Here is a 20,626-nt window from a genome sequence, read left to right as displayed (position 1 = left end):
AAACCACAACTTCAAGATTTCTCAAACTGTTGCTGCAGGTAAGACCTTAAACCAATGGGAGGTATTCAAGGGAGATAACACTCAACAACTTGACCACATACTCTCCCGTCAACAATCAAGGTCTCTTAAAGCTAATTTCTCTTGATATATTTCAAAAGTGCTAACAGTCAGAAAAGTGCTGCTAAGTGCTAATAATAAATATAATTAAATACATTCAATACAAGAGAATAAAAACAATCAATACATAATTCCAGGGCTTTTTTTCAGCCAGAACACGGTGGAATGGAGTTCCGGCACCTCTTGAAAATGGTCACGTGGCCGGTGGCCCCGCCCCCTGATCTCCAGACAGAGGGAAGTCTGGAGGGTGATCTAAACTCCCCTCTGTCTGGAGATCAGGGAGCAGGGCCACTGGCCTTGTGACCATTTTCATTGAGGGAGATTTAAACTATTAAAAACTCCGCCCCTTGTTCCAGCTGACCCAAAATGACATCACTGCGCGGTTGCGGAAGTGTGCGTGCACTTTGCACATGCACATGTGGTACCAGGGGCACCATCTCCTGCCTGGAGTTGCCCCCTAGAACCCACCGAGTTCCACCACCTCTTTTCCCAGAAAAAAAGCCCTGTATAATTCAATGTCAAAATATTTACATATCAACAATAGCCTATCTGCCCACAGTAAATCCTAACTACACTCCTGTGAAATACAACGTAACTCCTTCTATTCAGTCCTATGTAAGGTCAGTTTCTTGTCATTAAACAGGTGCTCCATGGGGGGGGGCATGGCTTCGGATCCGTTGAAGATGGAAGCCAACTGAAGAGTCTCCGTCCTCCCCAACCCCCCAAACACCTCAGCACCGTCATACAAATCGGTAAAACAAGCAAATATTATGGGAAAACGTGATTCAAAAAGAAAATGCAGTTGAAAGCCGTTAAAAGCCTACAAGAGCTGTTTCCCTCTCAAAATAAAAACGAATCACTGGAGAGTTCTGTTGCCTCAGCCTCTAAAATGGCAGACGCACAGCCTGTCTCTGATAAAATACAGCCGGTAACGGCAGAACAGTTAGACTTGAAATTGACAAAACTAGAAAACAACATCCAACAGCAATTCTCACTAGCTATCAAACCACTTCTCGAACAGCTTTCTGACACGCAGCTGGAACTTCAAAAAGTGGCTTTAAAGTCAGAAACAGCAATAGAGGCAAGTAACTCAGCTTACAATGAAGTTTAAAAACTTCAATTAATAAACGAATTGTTACAAGACAGAGTTCTAAAACTGGAATTAAACGCAAAACAAAGAAACACCAAACTGAGAGGTGTGGAGGAAGTATTTACTCAGAAAGTACATTTAACTGCTTATATTGCCTCATGGCTGGCATCTCAGATTGGCTTAGAAGATGGCGTAGCACCAACCATAGTTAAAACTTATAGAGTCGGGGCGAGGAAACAAAACTTAAAAGACTCTCGAAGAGACATATTCGTTGAACTATCAGACTATCGCACTAGAAAAAAAATCCTGGATGAAGCAAGAAAGAAAGGCTTCTTTCAACATGAAGGCAAACCAGTTTCAATCTATACAGATTTATCAGGTGAGATTCTGGAGAAAAGGAAAACGTTAAGAGCGATAACAGAAACTCTCCAACGGGCGAATATAAAGTATAGATGGCAAAACTTAACAAAGATCCAGAGGAGTTAGCCGTGTTAGTCTGTAGTAGCAAAATTGAAAAGAGTCCAGTAGCACCTTTAAGACTAACCAACTTTACTGTAGCATAAGCTTTCAAGAATCACAGTTCTGACGAAGAGAACTGTGATTCTCGAAAGCTTATGCTACAGTAAAGTTGGTTAGTCTTAAAACTTAACAAAGATATCAGTAATACACAAAGGTAAACCTCTCACCGCGATTAATGAAGAATCGGGATGGAAATTGCTACAAGACCTCGATATTGAAACTGACATGGAAATTGAGAGGCAGTCGCAGAAAAGAAAGCTTTCACAATCGCTGTCACCATCACCTTTGAAGGGAAGCAAAATCCCTGTGCGCCCTACTTAGGTTTTTGTTGTGAACTGTACTACTCTCAACTAATCATATATGATTTGTTTGGGGGAAGGGTTAGGTGTGTGCTCCTAGTGTTTTAGTGAAGTGACACCAAGTTATTGCCGGGGGCAATACTGCTGTGCGTTTTAACACAGTAGTACTCAGGTGCTGTTAACTTACTTCGTTATACATAGTCATTTTGTAAATACAATTTCAACGATATTCATATTAAGGATAAGAAAAAGTTCAACAATTGTTCATAAGTTTAGTAATTCACTACCACCGCTTAATTACATATTCATAATCAATTTTAAATTCAAATATTTATTAGGGTTAATTACAAGGGGTGAAATAGAGCTGCTTAGTTTTAATTTAACTGGGTGATAAGGGAGGGAAAGGGAAGGGGATAAATTATTAATGTCAACAAATAACTTTGAATATTTTCATATAGCTGCACTATAATATTTCTACCATTAGTTACTGTTGTGTGTAGTAAAGTAACACTGCAATTTAAGGTGCTTCTAATTAGACTTGATTCATATTGTAATCTTGGAAATATTAATTAATCAATTATATATTTAAGGGTAAAATAAGTCTAGTAGTTAATAATAATCCTAATTTTACGTAGTAAATTTGTTTAAAAAATATTTTTAGGTAATTTAGATACTGAGATCTTATTACTGCTAAGGTACAAGGGGTGTTAAACTGCTACAAGCTCTTAATTAATAGGTTAATAAAGAAGTAGAGAAAAGAGGGGTACTTTATTAGTTTTTATTTATATATATAAATCATTTTAATCACTTTCAGATTAATATAAAATAAAATTAACATAAAAAATCATTAAAAAAATTTAAGTTGAGAGGTGGAAAAAAGAGGGGGGCTAAAGGGCAAGAAATAAGAGTAACAGGTAAAGAACTTTAACGTATTTATTTATTACTTTTTATATTTATTACATATTTATTATATACTTAATAAATCTAGTATTTATTCTATTGTGTAATACTGTGTAATTGAACCTTCTATAACATCTTTAATATCTTATATATTTATATATTTACTATTTATATATCTATATATTTAATATTTTAATATTTACACTTATTTACTTAGAGAATTCCATAATTGCTACTAGAGATGGGCACGAACCGTATTACGAACTTCAAAAACCCACGAAATTGGCGATCACGCGATCGCGATCCAGCAGTTCATGGTTGTCCACGGCCAACGAACCAATGTTCGGGAGAGGCCTGGTTCGTTGCATTCGGCTGCGGTTCGGGAAGCCAGACAGTCAGATGCCAGCAATAAATTCCCCTGGCAACGGAGCGGGGGAATGCCTGAACTCTGTCTGCGCTCCTTCTGTCGCCCTGGAAACCCGAATGGAAGCCCAGCTTACTTTGATCGGCAGGTCTTCCTTCCAACCACGGAGCTGCAAAGCGGTAACAAGTTGGGAGAAGACACCCAGGGGAGGGAGGGGGAAGGGGGTGTTCTGTAGCCATGGGCACTCCAATCTCATCCCTGCAAACCCTGATAGGAAGCTCTGATGGCCAAACACAGACCTCCTGTGTTGCTCAATGGGACCTGTGCTTATAAACAGCCATTGGCTCCCAGGCTGGGTTTCACTTTCAGCGAGCAGTGGAGTGTGACACAGCTGTTGCTTGCTACTTTGGGGAGAGAGGCAGAGTTTAATTGGAGCTTGGATCCCTATTGCAATCTTGATCAAACTTGGGTAATGGCTGGAGGAGAGCTTGTTAAACACTCCCCGGGAATATAGGCTCTCTAATTCCAACTGGGGCCGTTCTGATGCCCACGAACCACGAACCAGTTCGGCAATGAGAAATGTTCATTGCAGTTCGCGACCTCGGGATCATCGTCAGCACCGAACCACGGACCGCTGGTTCATTAAATTTTTTTGGTTCGTGCCCATGTCTAATTGCTACTACCGGGTAAGAAATTCTACTTACCTTCATATAATCTGGTTATAGTTATTAGATTGTTACTTTATATTGTTCGTTGAAACGCTCTGCTCATTAATACTAAACTTTCAATACATAACATTAATTATTAAATTTCAATGGTTGTTATAATTTAAATAGAAGTTTATTTAGGAAATAAGTTATTTAACAATTTTAATTCATTTGTTGCTACCAAAAAATAGATAAACTGTGTTTCTCATAAATTCTTATATTTATATGGTATTGAAGAAACTCAAATAATATTTGTTGACTTTAATATTACAATCTATGAAGATAACCAACTAATTTAAAATAGTTAATATAAGTACATTTCGATATATACATTTAAGAGGTTAAGAAATTAGGTGAAAGAGTATTAGTGGGTAAAGATAACCTTTAGTAATAAACGTCTTCTTTATATATCTGTAATTATACAACTTGCAGTGAGAATAAAATTTAATGAACGACTACATAGTATTCTCATTTAGAATTCTCTACAGCTTACGTAATTTAAAATCAAATTCATTACTCTTTTATACAATTGGAAAAGTTTAAGGAACCATTTCTCAATTTATTTATGAATAAATATGTATTCTACAATTGAATTTATCTCCTATAATGTAAGAGGTTTGGGAACTCCAATCAAGCGCAAACGTATTATTAATCAATTATCCAAAGCCAGATCCCATATTATTGCCCTACAGGAAACTCATTTTAGCCCACAATATGACAATGAATTGAAAGCTACCTAGATACAAGCCCAATTTCATGCTACTGGCACATCAAAGTCCAGAGGGGTCTCTATTCTAATTTCAAAAAATATTCCCTTTCAATACAAAAAAAGTACAAAAAGATCCAAAGGGTTTTTCTGCAAAAAAACACAATAGCAACATCGTTTCTTCCGGTCTCCATGGTTCTTTCTGGCAGCCCCCTCTTGGTCTTATTCTCCATACCAGCATTTTGGCCATTTTGAGTGCTTTGCTAGCTACCCGCCCTGCTCAGCTTTTGCACTCCCCCTCTCCACGCATTACCATGTGAAGGCTATATATGTGTACAAAGTAGCTGTGTGAAAGGGTAGAGAAGATGTCTTTTGCAAAAAAAAAAAGGCAGGAAAAGGGCAGTAAAGGGGCTGGTATTTTTGCACACACAAAAAAGAAAGATACAAAGTGTTTTGCATACTGAACATTTCTAGAGGCTCCACCCATCAAGGCTCCTCCAAGTGGCTTGCAAGGTGAGACGGCTGCTGCAGGCAAAACCGTTCTTCCTTCCTCATCAAAATCTGCTTGCTCTGACTTTTTGCCACCCCCCACCCACTCCGGCTAGGAGTCTTCTCATGCATCTGTTATTGCAGGAGCTGGTGAGTGGTCCTTTGGGTTGAGCGGGAAGGAGTACACCCTTAGCAGGGAAGCTTATGGGACCCTCCTTCCCACATCTTCCTCCAGCTAAGTTCCCCTCTGCCTGGCTGCCATTTTGCTTCTCATGATGGAGGCTTGGCTGGCAGGCAGTGATGTGTACATGCACCCCGCATATCATCTGAAGCCAATTTAATGGCATATCTTCTGCTCCAGGTGGGAGGCTGCCCTTTCATTCGCTCTTTCTATCTGCCCTTTTTTGGAGGACCCCCAAAGTATTAGCATGGGTAGATTTAAAGCACTGTGTTTATTAAGAAATAACTCTCAAAGCATTCAATGTATTTAGGATTGCAACTCTGCCATCTGGTAGGTCAGATTCATAAACCATTTTTTTTTTAAATTCTTCCTAGCCTGTGCATATGGCCCAATGTTCCTGAGAAATGTAGAGGCAGGGGGTCTCTTCTTTACCATGGTCAAAATGAAACCTCCCAGCTAAAAACAGCTAGAGCGGGATGAGTTTGATGAGAAAGGTAGGCGTTAGACCTCTAAAACTATACTTTTCATTTTTTTAATATATTCAATGATAATATTAAAATTCTGCAACTGCTGCTCTGCTAAAAAAATCTGTAAGAAGATGTCTGCAAAAGAAAGTGCTGCATCAAAGAAACAAAAGATTGCAGACAAGCACTGTGTCTTTAATGACAAATGGACTACTGAGTACTTCTTCATTTCAAACAAAGATAAAGCAGTTTACCTGATATATTTTGAAACTGTCTCAGTATTAAAGGAGTGCAATGTTAGAAGGCACCTTGAATCCTATCACAAGAGCTACTGAATATATCAAGGAGAGGTGCGAGCGAACAAAGATAAATTCTCTTTAAAAATCAGTTTTTACAGCAAAATAGTTTTAGAAAACACGTTGAGAAGAACCTGTCTACCATGAGGGCCAGCTATCATGTTGCTATATGGTATTGCCAAGAGTGATAGGCCATTCACTGATAGTGAATTTGTTAAAAAGTGCATGGTTAAAGTAAAGGAGGAAATGTGCCCTAACGTATCTTGTGTTAGTTTATCTGCATCTACAATCACCAGGCATGCTGAAGAATTAGAAGAGCTGCATGTGTCTCTGATCGCCAAGGCAAAAAGTTTTGATTCTTTTTCCTGGGCATTAGGTGAGAGCAATGGCATTTATAGACACTGCTCAACTACTCATATTTATGAGGATAGATTCCAGCTTCAGAATTACAGAAGAGTTGTATGCACTGCAGCGTTTGAAAGGCACTACAACTGCAGAAAACATATTCTTGCAGGTGTGTGAATCAGTAGAAAATCTTGGTCTGAGTTGGGATAAATTGAAAAGCATCACAACTGATGGTGCAAGAAATATGGTGGATAGTAAAACTGGTGTAGTTGCAAGAAACAATGAAGAGATATTGAAATTAAACGGTACACTTCCCATGCAATTTCATTGCATAATCCATCAGCAAGCCTTGTGTAGTAAGATTCTTCAGTAGGAAAGTGTGGTGCATATTGGTGTATCCAGCATTAATTACATCAGGCATCACAGCCTTACTCATCGTTAGCTTCAAATTTTTCTCACTGAGATAGATGCAGAATATTGTACCGTGCAGAAATCAGGTGGCTTAGCAGAGGCAAAGTCTTCATCACAAAGTTAATGTCTTTCTCAAGGAAAAAGGAAAAGGTGAAGAAGTATTTTCTGACCCTGGATGGATTTTTGATTTAGTTTTCTTAACTGACTAGAAACAATGCCCGTTGTGTGAAACAATACAATGGGCTCTAGCAAACTTATAATCCACTAGAAACAATGTCCGTTGTGTGAAACAATACAATGGGCTGTAGCAAACTGCTATAATCCATTCCACATTTTCTTTGCAACCTTTTTTGCGCTGTAATGCTTTTCAATGGAGACCACGCACATAACTTGGCTTTCTTCAAGCCAAGTTTCTTCAAGCCGCTCTGGTTATTTTCAATGGTGTATCTCTCCCTGGCTGGTGTTGTCTAGCGTTGTCTAGTGGGGAGAGGTTTCTAGGCAGGTGAGTACAGCTGTTCGGGGGGGGGGAGGAGGAGATCTCTCTAGATCCAGAGAACTTTATGGAAAATCCATTCCACATTTTCTTTGCAACATTTTTTGTTTTATAATGGTTTTAAATAGAGCCCGTGCAAGTAAATTGGCAATCTCAGCTCCCAGTTTCTTCAAGTCGCTCGTTATTTTCAATGGGCAATCCTGTCCTTCATTTTAGCACATGCTGTGCAGACTCCTCCTGACAGCCTCTCCTTGCACCTGTCTCAGAAGCAGAGTCTGGTTTTTCCCCTGCCTCATGTTCTCCTTCTGGAAAACTCCAGGATGCCTTCAGGGACAGAGGAGTACTGGGAGGAGCAGGGCTTCCTGGGGGTTTCCTGGAGGAGAACTTGGGGCAGGGAAAAAATCCATTCCACATTTTCTTGGCAACTGATTTTGTGTTGTAATGTTTTTCAGTGGAGTAAACTGAAGCCGCGGCAGCTCTCCCTTCCTGAGGCTCAGCGAGTCTCTCCTCCTGGCTTGAGAGGGAGGTGGCTTGAGACCTGGGTGGGCCTTGACCCCCTCCCCCAGCGGGAAAAGGAAGAGAAGCACGGCTGCCCATCTTACATCCTGCTGCTGCACTCGGCCTCTCCAGGCCTGTGGAGGCTCCAAGGACGTGGCAGGGAGGCAAACTGTTTGGCTGCTGCTCGAAGGGAACCATGTCTGGCTGTTGAGAGGCCAACGGCTTGAGAGGCGGGCTGGCCTTTCCTCCCTCACTCGGCAGAAGGGATGTCGCCACCCACCCACCCCATCAGGTGGCCTGCCTCCACAGGCCTCTGAAAGCCCCCGAGACAGAGGGAAGGCCCGGCGCCAAGGCACCGGGACTTCCCACTGCCATGCTTGGCCTTTCCAGGCCTGTGGAGGCTCCGAGGAGGAAGCGGGGAGGCAAACCATTTGGCCACTGCTTGCTTCTTATCCCTGCACTCTGCACATGCGTGATGTACCGCACATGTGCGGGGATAAAATGTGAGTCATGAGGAACACGGTTCGGCTATACAGAGATCACAGAGCATCTGAACACGTTGAATCTAAGGTTGCATGGAAAAGGAAAGCTTGTGTGTGATATGTATTCTGAACTGAAAGCTTCTGAAGCAAAACTAAACATTTGTATGAAGCAAGTTAGTGAAAGTAACTTTTCAAACGTCTCACGTTGCAATGAACTAAAATTTGAGGAGGACGGGAATTTACAATTCCATGCTGAAGGATGTGTCAAAGCACTGAACCTACTGCAGGTGGAATTCTGAAACAGATTCACTGATTTCCCGAAGCACAGAAAGGAAATAAGAATGTTTCAAAATCCATTTGAAGTCACACCAGAAGATGCAAGTAACTTTTTTCAGATGGAACTAATCGATTTGCAAGCCAGTGATCATCTCAGGGACATTTACAAAGAAAATAGTCTGTTCAATTTCTATTGTGGTCTACCTGATACGTTCATCAACCTAAAGAAATTTGATGCAGGCGTGTTCACAGTCTTTGACACCACATACATCTGTGAACAAACTTTTTCCAAGATGCAAATTGTGAAATCCAAGTGTAGGTCAAGACTTACGGATGAACATTTACATGACCTTTTAAGGGTGTCTGTCACAAACCTTGACTTTGACATTAATGCCTTGGCTAACAAAACAGTCACAAAAATCACACTGACTATGTAAGCATGTGTGGCCAGATAAAAGGATTCGACAGCAAAATATTGTTCCAAAATGGATTGCATTCAAGTTAACATTTCTTCATTGACCTCTGAATGTTTACTGTTGATCTAAATAGGTAGGTTAATAATTTTGTTACATTTTAATTTAAGCTGTGGCCCTCTTGAGGCATTGGGCACTCTAATGTGGCCCCCATGTGCCAAAAGGTTAGGAACCCCTGTTTTATTAGACCACTGGTCCATCAAGGCCAGTATTGCCCACTCAGACTGGTAGCTGCTCTCCAGGGCCTCAGGTTCAGGTCTTTCACATCTCCCACCACCTGGTCCTTTTAGCTGGAGATCGAACTTGGGACCTTCCACATACCAAGCAGATGATTTATGCCTGAGCCACAGCCCCTCCCCCGGTTCATGGATGAGGGCTCTACCGACAACCACCAGCCAAGAAACCTCCATGGCCCTTTTCACGCTACTTACCTGCTCCCGGAACGTCGCGAAATATCGTGCAAAACCCACAGAAGATAGTGTCTTCTTGCGAGAGTTTTGCGCGATGTCGCGCAAAACTCTCGCGAGAAGACGCTATCTTCCGCGGGTTTTGCGTGATATTTTGCGACGTTCCGGGAGCAGGTAAGTAGTGTGAAAAGGGCCCATGAACAGAAGTGTTCTACCACTGAACATCAGCTACCAAGAACATAATGCCAAGACCTTCACATGAGCGGCCACAACGTCGGCCAGCTGCAGTTGGAAACATAATGCTGGGCTAGATGGCCTTTGGCCTGGTCCAGCATTCTTACGGCTTTAGTGGCAGCTGATCAGGATAAAAAGAGAAACCAAAGTGGACGGAGGCTATGAGAGAAACAGGATGTGTGACATATTTTGAAGGGAGATGAGCAGATAGTAACAGCCTGAAGAACAGAAACAGAATCTGCAAAAGGGTCATGTGGAAGAAAACAAAGACGCCGTCCCCACAGCCCTTCCCAAAGGCAAACAGCAGTTGAGGCATTCATTTCCATGTGGAATAAAGAGACATAGCTAAACTACGGCTAGATCGTTGATTATTATGTTCCGTTTCAGTATTTTTTCTACTCTGAATTGGATTCTTGCTAAGGCTATGTCTTTTAAACTTGTATCGACTTACCCTATGGCGTTGTTTATGGAAATGTCCTTGATACTGTATTGAAATGTACTTGAGACTGATTGTACTCATCTCATACTGTGTAATCCACCTTGAGTCTCAGTGAGAAAGGCATAAATGACATAAATAAATTACTTTCACACCTACTCCCTCTGCAAACATTAATCACTCTTCACAAGCTGCCCAGAGGCGAGCCCTAGCAAGATCACATCATCCACAGCGAGAAAAGCAGGTTAGCCAAGCAACCATTCATAGGATCCCACTAGAAATTTATGCAATTAAAAAGTGGGATGTAATTATCTGTAATTATTTCCCAATGTTATCAGTACAGTTCTAAGTGGAGTTTGTGCAAGTCCACTGAAGTCAATGAGCTTAGAACGGGCTAATTCAGCTTAGGACACCACATTTAATGTAAGACTTTTGATTAATTTTGTTATTAGAATAAGATGGAACTAAAACAAATAAATATTTTTTTTAAAAAAAGGACTCCACTGTACGCGTCACTGAATCATGAACAACAGGGCAGGGCTATAGAGACAACTGTTTGGTTTGATCACTAGAGAAAAGGGCAAAGATTTTGCAAGTTTAATATTAGAGAGCAGTAATACCATCTAACACCAATAGATAAAAGACATCTGAAATGAAGGAAAAGACTGTTACAATTAAATGCATTTTTGACTAGCAATTCAAATCACCATGGTCTTTGGTGTGGTCTCATTTATTTTATTTCTTTATTTAGAAAATGTCTAAGGCCTCTCAAGGACATCTGCCTGAAGCAACATACAAAACAAAACATACTAAAAACATAAAATGTAACAGTTATTAAAACCCAGACATTTGACTCTCCTTTAGGGGGATCTTCATCAGATACATCGTCAGCTTTTGAGAACCACAGCTGTCTTTGTCAGATGCATCTGACAAAGAGCTGTGGTTCTCGAAAGCTGATGATGCATCTGACAAATAGAGCTGTGGTTCTCGAAAACTTATGCTACAATAAATTTGGTTAGTCTTAAAGGTGCTACTGGACTCTTTATTATTTTGCAACTACAGACAAACACATTGTGCTCCACAATCCTATGCATGTTTACTCAGAAGAAGTCCTACTAGGTTTTACACTCAATTATGCACATTATGCACATTATTATAGCCTTTCAAAACCACCCTAAACAAAGTTACACCCTTCTCAGCCCACAGACTTCAATAGACATAAGAGGGTGTGTAACTCTACTTTGGATTGCACTGTTAATATTACGAGTTAAATCAATAAAATAACTCCATTCTACATGCCAGCCTTTCTCTGTATTGTATACTTATATTATTCAGAAATTAACTAACAATAAGAGTATGATAATTTATTCTTTAACATGAGAGCAGGTACTCAATTTGCTTATTTTCCTTTTTCTTCCCCATTCTTTCTGCCTTTTGCATTGTGTCTAAAGGGCTGTAAACTATTATTTTAAATTGTAAATTATCTTGAGGGCATTGGCAGTAAGCAGTTTATGAACACAGCCAATAAATACCTGTGTCTGTATACACCCCAAAAGCTTTTGGAATCAGTGACGGCAAAGGTTTCTCCAAAATATCTTACTATATAATTGAGTAAGCATATTTCAGACAACTCACTTTATACCCTGGTGCAACACCAGAGGGCGCTGCCATGAAGGGAAGTCTAGGCAAGGCACCATGTCCCTCCAGAAAATGTGCCATGGTGGGAAGCCTAGGATGGGAGCAGGATCGAAACAGGTAGCAATGCCCACCTCCCGCTTTCACCCAGCTGGTATTAGGAGTTCTTTGAGGGAGTGAACAAACAAGTGGACAAGGGAGACCCGATAGATATTGTTTATCTTGACTTCCAGAAAGCTTTTGACAAAGTTCCTCATCAAAGGCTCCTAAGTAAGCTCAGTAGCTATGGGATAAAGGGCCAAGTCCTCTTGTGGATCGAAAACTGGCTAATTAATAGGAAACAGAGAGTGAGTATAAACGGGCACTTCTCACAGTGGAGGGTGGTGAGCAGTGGGGTGCCACAGGGGTCGGTATTGGGTCCAATGCTTTTTAACTTGTTTATTAATGATTTGGAATTGGGATTAAGCAGTGAAGTGGCTAAATTTGCAGATGACACGAAATTGTTCAGGGTGGTGAAAGCCAGAGAGGATTGTGAGGCACTCCAAAGGGATCTGTCGAGGCTAGAAGAGTGGGCATCCATGTGGCAAATGAGGTTCAATGTAGCCAAGTGCAAAGTAATGCACATTGGAACCAAAAATCCAAAATATAAATACAAGTTGATGGGGTCTGAACTGGCGGAGACTGACCAAGAGAGAGATCTTGGAGTCATGATAGATAACTCACTAAAAACATCAGCACAGTGTGCGACTGCCATAAAAAAAGCTAATGCTATGCTAGGGGTTATTAGGAAAGGGATTGAAAACAAATCAGCCGGTATCATAATGCCTCTGTATAAATCGATGGTGAGGCCTCATTTGGAGTACTGTGTACAGTTCTGGTCGCCACACCTTAAAAAAGATATCATAGCACTGGAAAAAGTACAGAGAAGGGCAACTAAAATGATTAAAGGGTTGGAACACTTTCCCTATGAGGAAAGATTGAGGCGCTTGGGGCTCTTTAGCCTGGAGAAAAGACGACGGAGGGGAGACATGATAGAGGTTTACAAGATAATGCACGGGTTAGAGAAGGTAGAGAAAGATGTGTTTTTCTCCCTTTCTCACAATACAAGAACTCGTGGGCACTCTATGAAATTATTGAGCAGTCGGGTTAGAACAGATAGAAGAAAATACTACTTTACACAAAGGGTGATAAACACATGGAATTCGTTGCCACAGGAGGTGGTGGCAGCTACAAGCATTGCCAGCTTCAAGAGGGGACTGGACAAATATATGGAGCAGAGGTCCATCAGTGGCTATTAGCCACAGGAGATAGATGGTATTCTCTTTGTGGGGAGGTGGTACTCTGTTGTCTTGGTGCTGGAAGGAAGGCAGTGGGAGGGCTTCTGGTGTCCTGGCCTCACTGACAGTCCTTTAGATGGCACTGGATTTCTAGCCACTGTGTGTGACAGAATGTTGGACTGGATGGGCCACTGGCCTGATCCAACATGGCTTTGCTTATGTTCTTATGTTCTTAGGAGTGAGGCAGGTGGCAATGCCCACCACCCAACTTAACCCAGCTGATATTAGGAGCAGAGTAGGTGGCAATGCCCCCCCCTGCGTTAGTCCAGTTGGTATTAGGAGCAGAGTAGGTGGCAATGCCTTCTCCCTGCCTTAACTCATCTGATATTAGGAGCAGAGCAGGTGGCAATGCCCACCCCCGCCTTAACCCAGTTTGTATTAGGAGTGGAGCAGGTGGCAATGCCTAACCCCCGCCTTAACCCAGCTGGTATCAGCAGCAGAGCAGGTGGCAATACCACCCCCCCTTCGAACCAGCTGGGATCAGGATCGGAGCAGTTTGCAATGCCCGCCCCCCGCCTTAACCCAGCTGGTATTAGGATCAGAGCAGTTGGCAATGCCCGCCCCCACCTTCCCCAGCTGTTAATAGGAGTGGAACAGGTGGCAATGCCCGCCCTCTTCAACCTACTGGAATAAGCTACTGAGCAGGTGGCAATGCCCAGCCTGTCTTCACCCTGCCGGAGTCAGGAGCAGAACAGGTAGTAAAGCCCACCTTCACCTGTCAGGATCAGGCGCGGAGCAAGAAGCAATGCCTGTTCCTCCCTTCACCCAGTGAGGAGCAGGTGGCAATGCCCACCCCCCTTCACCCAGCTGGGATCAGGCTCGGAGCAGGCAGCAATGCCTGCCCCCCTTCACCCAGCCGTAGTCAGGCGCAGAACAGGAGGCAATGCCCACCCTTTACCTGGCATGTATCAGGCGTGGAGCAGGTAGCAAAGCCCACCACCCCTTCACATGGCCAAGATCAGGCAGATCGGGCGTGGAGCAGATGACAATGCCCACTCACCAGCCTTCACCAGCTGGAATCAGTGACGGAGGAGGAGCGAATGCCTGCCTGCCCGCCCTCCCCTTTCTAGAGCCTGTTGTATATTTTCCCACAATGGGCTTTGTTGCTAGTTAGCAATAAGACCCTGTAACAGTTGTACTGAAACTCAACTATTGTCAAAACCAGTGTTGTGAGAGCCAGAATGGTGTGATGGTTGTGTCAGACTATAATCTGGGAGAGCCAGGTTCAAATCCTCTCACTGCCACGGAAGTTCGCTGTGCGACCTTGGGCCAGTCACACACACACACAGCCTAATCTACTTCACAAGGTTGTTTCGAGGATAAAATGGAGGAGAGGAAAATATTGTAGCCTCTTTAGGTCCCCAATGGGGAAAAGGTGGGGTATAAATAAAGTAAATAAGTAAATAATAAATACTGGATTTATTTCAAAAAATGGATTAGATAGGACAAGAAAGGTAATAAATTGTTGCAAACTGAAGAAACATAATGTGATTATTCTGTCTCTTGATGCTGAAATAAAACCCTTGGATCCAGCAGAACTACATCTTTAATGAAAAGACAGGCTGAACCAGAACATTAAAAAGCTTTAGGGAAACTGCTGAGCATAAAAAAAAAATTCACTGTACTTGCCTAGTTGACCCAAGACGGGTTCTGTCTAATGAGAGACACCCTTCATTAAAACCACATAAATTCTCTTCCTTATGCAGTTGGGACAATTTGTCTATCGGAATGAAATTCAGCATAGTGGCACAAAACTGCCACATTTTACAGAAATGAGATGAAATACAGCTGAGATATAGAAATTTAAAAACTGAATGAAGAAAAATGTATTCCTCTGCATCGCCCTAAGGACTGCCTGTTTTTACTGAATGGGAAACGGGGGGGGGGGGGCGCTAAGCATAAAGGGGATTCATTGTACAAAATTTAACAAAGGCAGAATGAAAAAGATTGACAAATTGTTACTTTTGCCTTATTATTGTGCCCTAAATGTACAATGATCCCCCCAAATGTGTTTTTTTTAATTACTATGCATAACTGTATCTCATATGCAAATTTTAAAAGGTTCCAATCTTTTCTGATAGTGCCTGTCTTCCTTTCAGGTTGTAGTTGTTAGTATTTTGCTTTACTTTTTTTTTTATATTCAAAAAACGAAGCTACTCTATAAAGGCCAAAAAAGAAGAGTTAAATGAAACATCTGCGTTTATAGAAATCTTACCCAACATTGTTGAAAGTTGCATCATTATTTTTTTAAAAAAATGTTATAGCTTCACAGAAGCCAGGGGCAATTCATTTACTCCTATTCAAGATACTGTGCTTTGAAAGACTAGGTGGGTATTTGCACCAGCGGGTTCACGTGGGCGGAGGTGAGAGTTCAGGGGCAGGCTGGGCAGACGTCCAAAAGGCCTTTTAAAGCGCATGCCTCTGTACAGAGCTCTGCCAACACAGATCCTGGACTTCCAAGGGTTATGGGTATACTGCCTCCCATGGGGTCTCCCATGGGGCAGGGAACGATCTTGCTCAACTCCTCTGCGTCAGAGAGAGAGGAGGAGCAGAGGAAGAGCAGGCAGGAGCTTTGCAAATACACATTAGGGCTTTCCAAAAAGCTCCTATCCTATCCGGAAACATGGGAAAGGAGGGAAACTCCTTACATATCCCCCCCACCACCAGGGCTTTTTTTCTGGGAAAAGAGGTGGCGGAACTCAGTGGGTTGCCAGCACAGGGTGCAACTCCTGGTGGGAGGTGGTGCCCCTGGTACCACGTGCGCATGTCCAAAGTGCACACACGCTTCCGGGACCACGCAATGACGTCACTTTGGGTCAGCTGGAACAGGGGGGGGCGGTTAAAGTTTAAATCACCCTCAGTGAAAATGGTCACAGGGCCGGTGGCCCCGCCTCCTGATCTCCAGACAGAGGGGAGTTTAGATTGCCCTCTGTCTGGAGATCAGGGGGCGGGGCCACCGGCCATGTGACCATTTTCAAGAGGTGCCAGAACTCCGTTCCACTGGATTCTGACTGAAAAAAAGCCCTGCCCCCCCCCCAACCATAATGCTTTGGGATCATCTCCCTCTGGGGCTGAATTCCTCTACGTCAGGCTTAAAGAAACAGATCTCTGCTTCTTTGCCCAGAAAAACAACAACCCCTAATCCTCATGCTCACAAGCTCTATCTTACAGGGAAACATCCCTGTGAGATTGGGGCTTGGAAAGGAGAAGAGCAACTCTGTTGTCCGCCCTCTCACTCCAGCTCTATGAGGTTTTATTTATTTATAATCTGCTTTTCTCATTGAGATCCAAGGTGGATTACAACACTGCAACGCATAATATAATCAACAGCTTGGATGTTCACTGAGCAAACTATAGTAATGAACAACGCTTAGGACATTCCAGGAAACAGACACAATAGGGAAGGGTAGCAGAAAATGTTAAAGCACAAAGCTGAGCACGGAGAGGAAATCTATCTGAAACAAAGCACAGCTAATTTCCATAGCATGTTTAGCCACGTGGGAACTTGCTAGTAGGTGCATGTCTACATCAGCAGACAGTACCCAACAGCATAGTGTTTAGTCCCTGTCCATACCAAGGGCACCTCTCTCAGCTATTTCTTATGACACAGTCCTGTCAACTGGGCAGAAAGCCCTCCTGAATAATTCAGTTTTGCAGAACGTCAAGAGAGCGGGGGCTTTCCTGACCACCTCAAGCAGGCCATTCCCGTAAGGTGGGAGAGAGAAATCCCACATGTGTTCATTTTCCAAACTTCTGAGCAACAGGCCACAATTTCCCAGCCCCAAAAATGAGCTGCCTCGTGAAGAAAGCAGGGACACTTGACCCCATAGGGAAAACTGCCCTCTACAGAGGAGCAAGATCCTAACCTTCACTCCCATGTCAGTGTTATGTGAGTCCCCAGTAGAATTTCTAAACTCAGGATTTAGAGACAGTATAGTACAGTGGTTAGAGTACTGGACCAGGATCTGGGGAAACCAGGTTAAAATCCCCATTCTGCCATGGAAGCTAGTTGGGTGACTCTGGGCCAGTCATATACTTTCAGCCTAGCCTAACTCACAAGGTGGTTGTGGGGATAAAATGAAGGAGAAAGGAATTAGATAAACTACCATTGGGAAGAAAGATGGGGTATAAATGAAGTAAATAATAACAGACAGGTCACAGAGTCTCCAGTCAAAGAAATGAAATCCTGATCCTTTAAATCCAAAATCTGAGAAAAGTCCCTATAAAGAAATCAGCCCTATAGGTTCCCTATAGGGCTAAGGAGATGAAGGCAGGTCCAAATTCCTGTCCTCCAACACACCACACTGCTCTGGGGAACATGAGCTCTGAGGCTGGGGTTCCAGGGTACAACAGATCAGCCGGTCTTGGAGAAGCAGGGGCCTGTTCCTGCTCCAAAAGTAGGAAACACGGCCCCTAAAGGGAAAATGCCCTCAAGGGCAACTCAGAGCAACCTGCAACCCTTTGTAAGACAGTATTTCTAGGAAAGAAACAAGATAAACTCTTGTGCTGGGGGGGGGGGGCGGGGTTTGAAAGCAATACTCAGGGGGAAATGGGTTCTGCACGCATCCTTAAATTATTTACTAAAGACTGTGAAAGGAACATTCTAACATGACAAGCCGGGAAATGTTAACCAAAATGGCAAACAGGGCCTAAAGATAATGAAAAGAACACATTTTAAGAAGACCGTACGTGTCGGACAAAAGTCCACAGAACTAAGGGGAAATTGCGAAACTAGTTGCATTAGTCTGGACAGACTTCTTTGTACCAAACCGCAGCCATCCCTACCCTGCGGCACACGACAAGCTTCTTCTGAAACTCAAGACACCTTTCAAAATACTTTGTGATTTTGCAGGGGGCCCAGTTAACCATCAGCCCCCCACCCTGCAAATTCTGCCCTTGGCTTCAGCTTAAGCAGCAGTCTGACCCCAGCCTCGCTTAGGCATTCCTTCAAGGGAAGCCTAACAAACAAGTAAAACATACGCTCAGGAAGTGCTGTTGAACGAAAACATGAACAAGGGAAAAAGCATAAAAGATGGAAGCAAGCTGGGGGCTTAACAACAGACCCCCCCCCAATGTGGCCTCTCTAAGCCCCCAGGGGCTGGAAGGGCCCATTCCTGCTCCTCTTTTCTCCCTTCCACTGACCCTCACTGTCATATTTTTCTGTATGCATTCAGAACTCCCCCCTCCCAAGCATGTAGAGACCCCAGTCCTGAGCACAGAGAGATCAGCTCCGCTGCCTCCATCCCTGAACAGAGTCAGCCAGATTACTATTAGATATAAATTACCAGAGGTTAGATAACTTATGGAGGCCAGTCTAGAGGACACAGTTCCCACGGGCAGCAGAGATGCACAGCACACCTACCCGGAGCTTTGTGCTTCAGTTGTGCCCAGCCTTCCTGCACAATAAGAACCCCAAACAGCTCCTCCATTGTCACCCTCTTCACAACTCCCTGGGTAGCTTAGCCTGAGAGCCAAGCTACAAGTGAGGAATGACACCGGCCGGGCAAGTGCACAGACTCCCGTGTATTCCTCCCTATTCACTTGCCAGTCACTTGCGCTGGAGGAACAGGGAGGAATACACGGAAGTCTGTTCACTTGCCGGGCGGGTGTCATTCCTCACTTGTAGCTTGGCCCTGAGTGTGTACGGCAGCCCGAGGTCACCCGCAAGCTTCCACAGCAGAGGGAGAACTCACACCGGGCTCTTCCGGATCTGGAGCTCTAACCACTGCGCAACATCGCCCGGCCTCCAGCTTAGGGTAGCTACGGCACCAAGCCGGGCGTGTGGCCCTGCGCTGGGCCCCGAAGGCCCCGCAGCTGCTGCTGCAGCCCGTCTTTGCCCGCGAGCATCCCGGCCCAGGCTCGGGCACAGCCCTGCCAAGCCCGGGACCCTCTGCGCAGCCCGCGCCTTCCGGGCGCGGCAAAGAAGCCGCCGGCGACGTCTGGCTGCCGGGCCGGCCAAGCCCCGCAACGGGCGCCGGGCGAGCAGGAGGCGCGTCCTCGGGCAACGCGGCGCCGCCGCCGCCGCCCGCGACTCCTCCCCGGGAGTCCCCCCGAGCGCTGCTCCGAGGGACGCGCCTCCGCCGAGGGCGCAGAGCGGCGGCCCCCCTCCGGCCAACTAACGCCGCCGGGCGAGCTGCGTTTGCGCCCCGCGGCAGCAAGACGGCGGCGGGGCCAGCGCGGAGCTCCGCAGGCGGCGGGAGGGCGCGGGCGGCGCGGCGAGAGGCGCTCCCCGGCAGCCGCGCCCGCCCCCCTCAGCCCCGCCGCGGCGCCGCCTTCCCCGAAGGTCCCGCGGCGCAGGAAGCGCGCCCCGCCGCGCAGCCGCCCGCCACAAGCGCCCGCGGGAAGGACCCTTTCCCCGCAGCGGCGCCCGGCGCGGGGCAGGCGGGACGGGGCGGCGCTGTGCGGCCCACTGCCCGGGCGGGCGGGCGGGGAGCGAGCGAGGCAGGGGCGGGGGCCGGCGCGGCGCGGCGCGGCGCTTACCGAGGCGCGGGGAGGGCTCCGGGCAGGGCTGCGAGGCGTTGGGCGGCGGCGGGGGCGCCGTGCGGGGGCTGGGGGCGGCGGGGCCGCGCGGGGCCGGCTCGGGGCTCCAGCGGGGTCCGGGCGCGCTGCCGGCCAGGTAGTAGAAGAGCACGGCCGAGAGGTGCAGGGCGCAGACGAGCACCAGCAGGCGGCACGCCTTCTGCAGCCAGGCGCCGGGCAGCTCCCTCATGGTCCGGCGGGCTCGGGGCGTCGGGCGAGGGGGGGGCCGCCGCATGCCGGCCGGGCGCTCCGGCCAGAGGCTGCGCGTCGACTGGCGCCCCGGCCCGGCAGGGCGGGGAGGGGCCCGGCGGGGCGGGCCAGCCGGCCGGCGCCGCCTCCTTCCCCGCCTCCGCCTCCGCCTCCGCCGCGCCGCGGGGCCGGCCCCGAACGGAGCCGGCTTCCGGCCTTGTGCGCTTTTGTGCAGGGGTTGGACTAGATGACCCCGAGATCCAACTCGCTGATTCCCTGAGCCGATCACGGGCGCTGCCCGCAAGGCAGGAGAAGCGGCCGTTTTCTTTCTCTTTCCTAGTTTCCTTTTCCCTTCTTTTGTTTTGCACTCCCAGAAAAGCAAGAACATTCCAGGATCGTTTGCACGAGGCCCATTTTCTTAGGAGCAGAGGATACTGGAGAGTTATGGTGGTTCTTAAATATCAGTCAATTTAGAGATATGTGGGTTGGGTAGGAAGGGGGGCAGCAAGGAGACACCCCAGCGGGGCCAGCCCAGCGTCAGATTTTCAACAAGCACTCAGAAAGGGCCGCTATTAAAGTTTGGAAAGGGAATAGACGGATCTTTTACAAACTGCCTTCTCTTTTCCTTTAAAAAATGGAAAGAGGATAGAGGTTTGGATTAGTGAAACTCTCCCCTCCCTTTGCTTAATACAGTCGAATTTGGCATTTTATTTTGTTTTAGAAAATTTAAGTGCTGCCATTCTGGTGACCTGTTCAAAG

The 20,626-nt window shown here is 45.5% G+C and overlaps 1 protein-coding gene across 1 annotated transcript in view; it reads right to left on the bottom strand.

Moving 5' to 3' along the window:
• B4GALT1 (beta-1,4-galactosyltransferase 1) overlaps positions 1-19,937 on the bottom strand; it is a 76,666-nt gene extending 56,729 nt beyond the window's left edge. The window contains exon 1 of the mRNA XM_054986121.1: positions 19,640-19,937. Coding sequence (XP_054842096.1) covers positions 19,640-19,913 — 274 coding nt within the window. The 5' untranslated portion in view covers positions 19,914-19,937. The remainder of the gene's footprint in view (positions 1-19,639) is intronic.
• Between the last annotated feature and the right edge of the window lie 689 nt (positions 19,938-20,626).

The sequence above is a fragment of the Eublepharis macularius genome, chromosome 8 (assembly GCF_028583425.1).
Source record: "Eublepharis macularius isolate TG4126 chromosome 8, MPM_Emac_v1.0, whole genome shotgun sequence".
NCBI lineage: Eukaryota > Metazoa > Chordata > Lepidosauria > Squamata > Eublepharidae > Eublepharis > Eublepharis macularius.
This window is presented reverse-complemented; position numbering and strand designations above follow the sequence as displayed.